Here is a 1,678-nt window from a genome sequence, read left to right on the forward strand (position 1 = left end):
ATACTAATGGAAGGATCAAATCACTCTGTTGTGTCAGAGTTTGTATTTCTCGGACTCACCACCTCCTGGGACATCCAGCTTCTTGTCTTTGTGTTCTCCTCCATGTTTTTTATGGCAAGCATGATGGGAAACTCCCTCATCATTTTTACCGTGGCCTCAGACCCTCACTTGCACTCTCCCATGTATTTTCTGTTGGCTAACCTCTCCTTCATTGACTTAGGTGTTTCTTGTGTCACTTCCCCCAAGATGATTTATGACCTGTTCAGAAAGCACAAAGTCATTTCCTTTAGAGGCTGCATCACTCAGATCTTCTTCATCCATGTCATTGGTGGTGTAGAGATGGTTTTACTAATAGCCATGGCTTTTGATAGATATGTAGCCATATGTAAACCTCTCCATTACCTGAGTATTATGAGCCAAAGAATATGCCTCTTCTTTGTAGTTACTGCCTGGATAGTTGGCCTTATACACTCTCTGGTTCAACTGGCTTTTGTTGTAAACTTACCTTTCTGTGGACCAAATGTGTTGGACAGCTTCTACTGTGACCTTCCCCGGTTCATCAAACTAGCCTGCATAGACATCCGTAAACTAGAGTTCATGATCACAGCCAACAGTGGATTCATCTCTGTGGGGTCCTTCTTCATTCTGATCATTTCTTATACTGTCATCATAAGCACTGTGCAAAAACACTCTTCAAGTGGCTCCTCTAAAGCGCTGTCTACCCTTTCAGCTCATATTTCTGTGGTGGTCTTATTTTTTGGTCCTTTGATATTTGTCTATACGTGGCCATCTTCGTCCATAAACATTGATAAATTTTTGGCCATATTTGATGCAGTTATCACTCCCTTTCTGAATCCAGTGATTTACACATTCAGGAATCAAGAAATGAAGATGGCAATGAAGAGAGTATTCAAACAGCTACTGAGTTATAGAAAGATCTCCTAAGCGCTTATCTTTTGAATGTAGTATCTTGACCAAACTCAGTGAAAAATCTGTCTTTCTATACTTTGTCTGTATGCTTCAATCTATTTTTTTCTACTCAGGAGGATGAGACAATACTTTCTGAAAATAAAGAAGGAATTACAGATATTTACAAAGTAAAGGATATAATAATACTAAGCCTCAATTCCCAAGGAATATTTTTTAACTTAAACTTATAGATATAAAGAAGCTGGATCCAAGACATGTTTATACAAGACAAACAAAACAGAGAAAGTAATTTTTTTTTAAAAATCACATGTAGGAAATTGTGGCAGTACTTACTAGGGATACTTGTTTGTCTTTTTCACCTATAATTTTGCTTTATTCTTGAGAATTTGATACATGTATTCAGTAAGTTATAATCTTGTATATTCCTTGATTTTCCTCCTTCAACTTTCCAACAGGTTTTCCTCCCAACTTCATGTCTTTGTTTTTTCTGACAACCTACTAAGTCTTGTTAGTGCTGTTTATATGTATGGGTGTAGAGCCATCCAGTATCGAATGCGAAACCTCCTAATGGGAACATCCTCAAAAAGAGAACAATTCTACTTTTCCTAGGAACTACCAATTGCCAATAGTTTCTCAATGAGTAAGGCCTGAAACGCATCCCTTCCATCTGTTCTTGAACTTTGGTTGGCTTGCTCTTGTTTACAACATGTGTAAGTAATTATAGCTGACATGAGTTCGTGAGTGTGTA

General features: G+C 37.8%; 1 protein-coding gene across 1 annotated transcript; it reads left to right on the plus strand.

Moving 5' to 3' along the window:
* On the plus strand, positions 1 to 945 carry LOC110564871 (olfactory receptor 4F3/4F16/4F29-like). Its single transcript, XM_021662405.2, has one exon. The coding sequence runs from the start codon at positions 7 to 9 to the stop codon at positions 943 to 945; it is 939 nt and encodes a 312-aa protein (XP_021518080.1). The 5' UTR covers positions 1 to 6.
* The last annotated feature ends 733 nt before the right edge of the window (positions 946 to 1,678 follow it).

The sequence above is a fragment of the Meriones unguiculatus genome, chromosome 18 (assembly GCF_030254825.1).
Source record: "Meriones unguiculatus strain TT.TT164.6M chromosome 18, Bangor_MerUng_6.1, whole genome shotgun sequence".
Classification (NCBI taxonomy): domain Eukaryota; kingdom Metazoa; phylum Chordata; class Mammalia; order Rodentia; family Muridae; genus Meriones; species Meriones unguiculatus.

Excerpts from the sequence above, each read along its gene's own strand:
- LOC110564871 (XM_021662405.2), top strand. The coding sequence starts at position 7 with ATGGAAGGATCAAATCACTCTGTTGTGTCAGAGTTTGTATTTCTCGGA.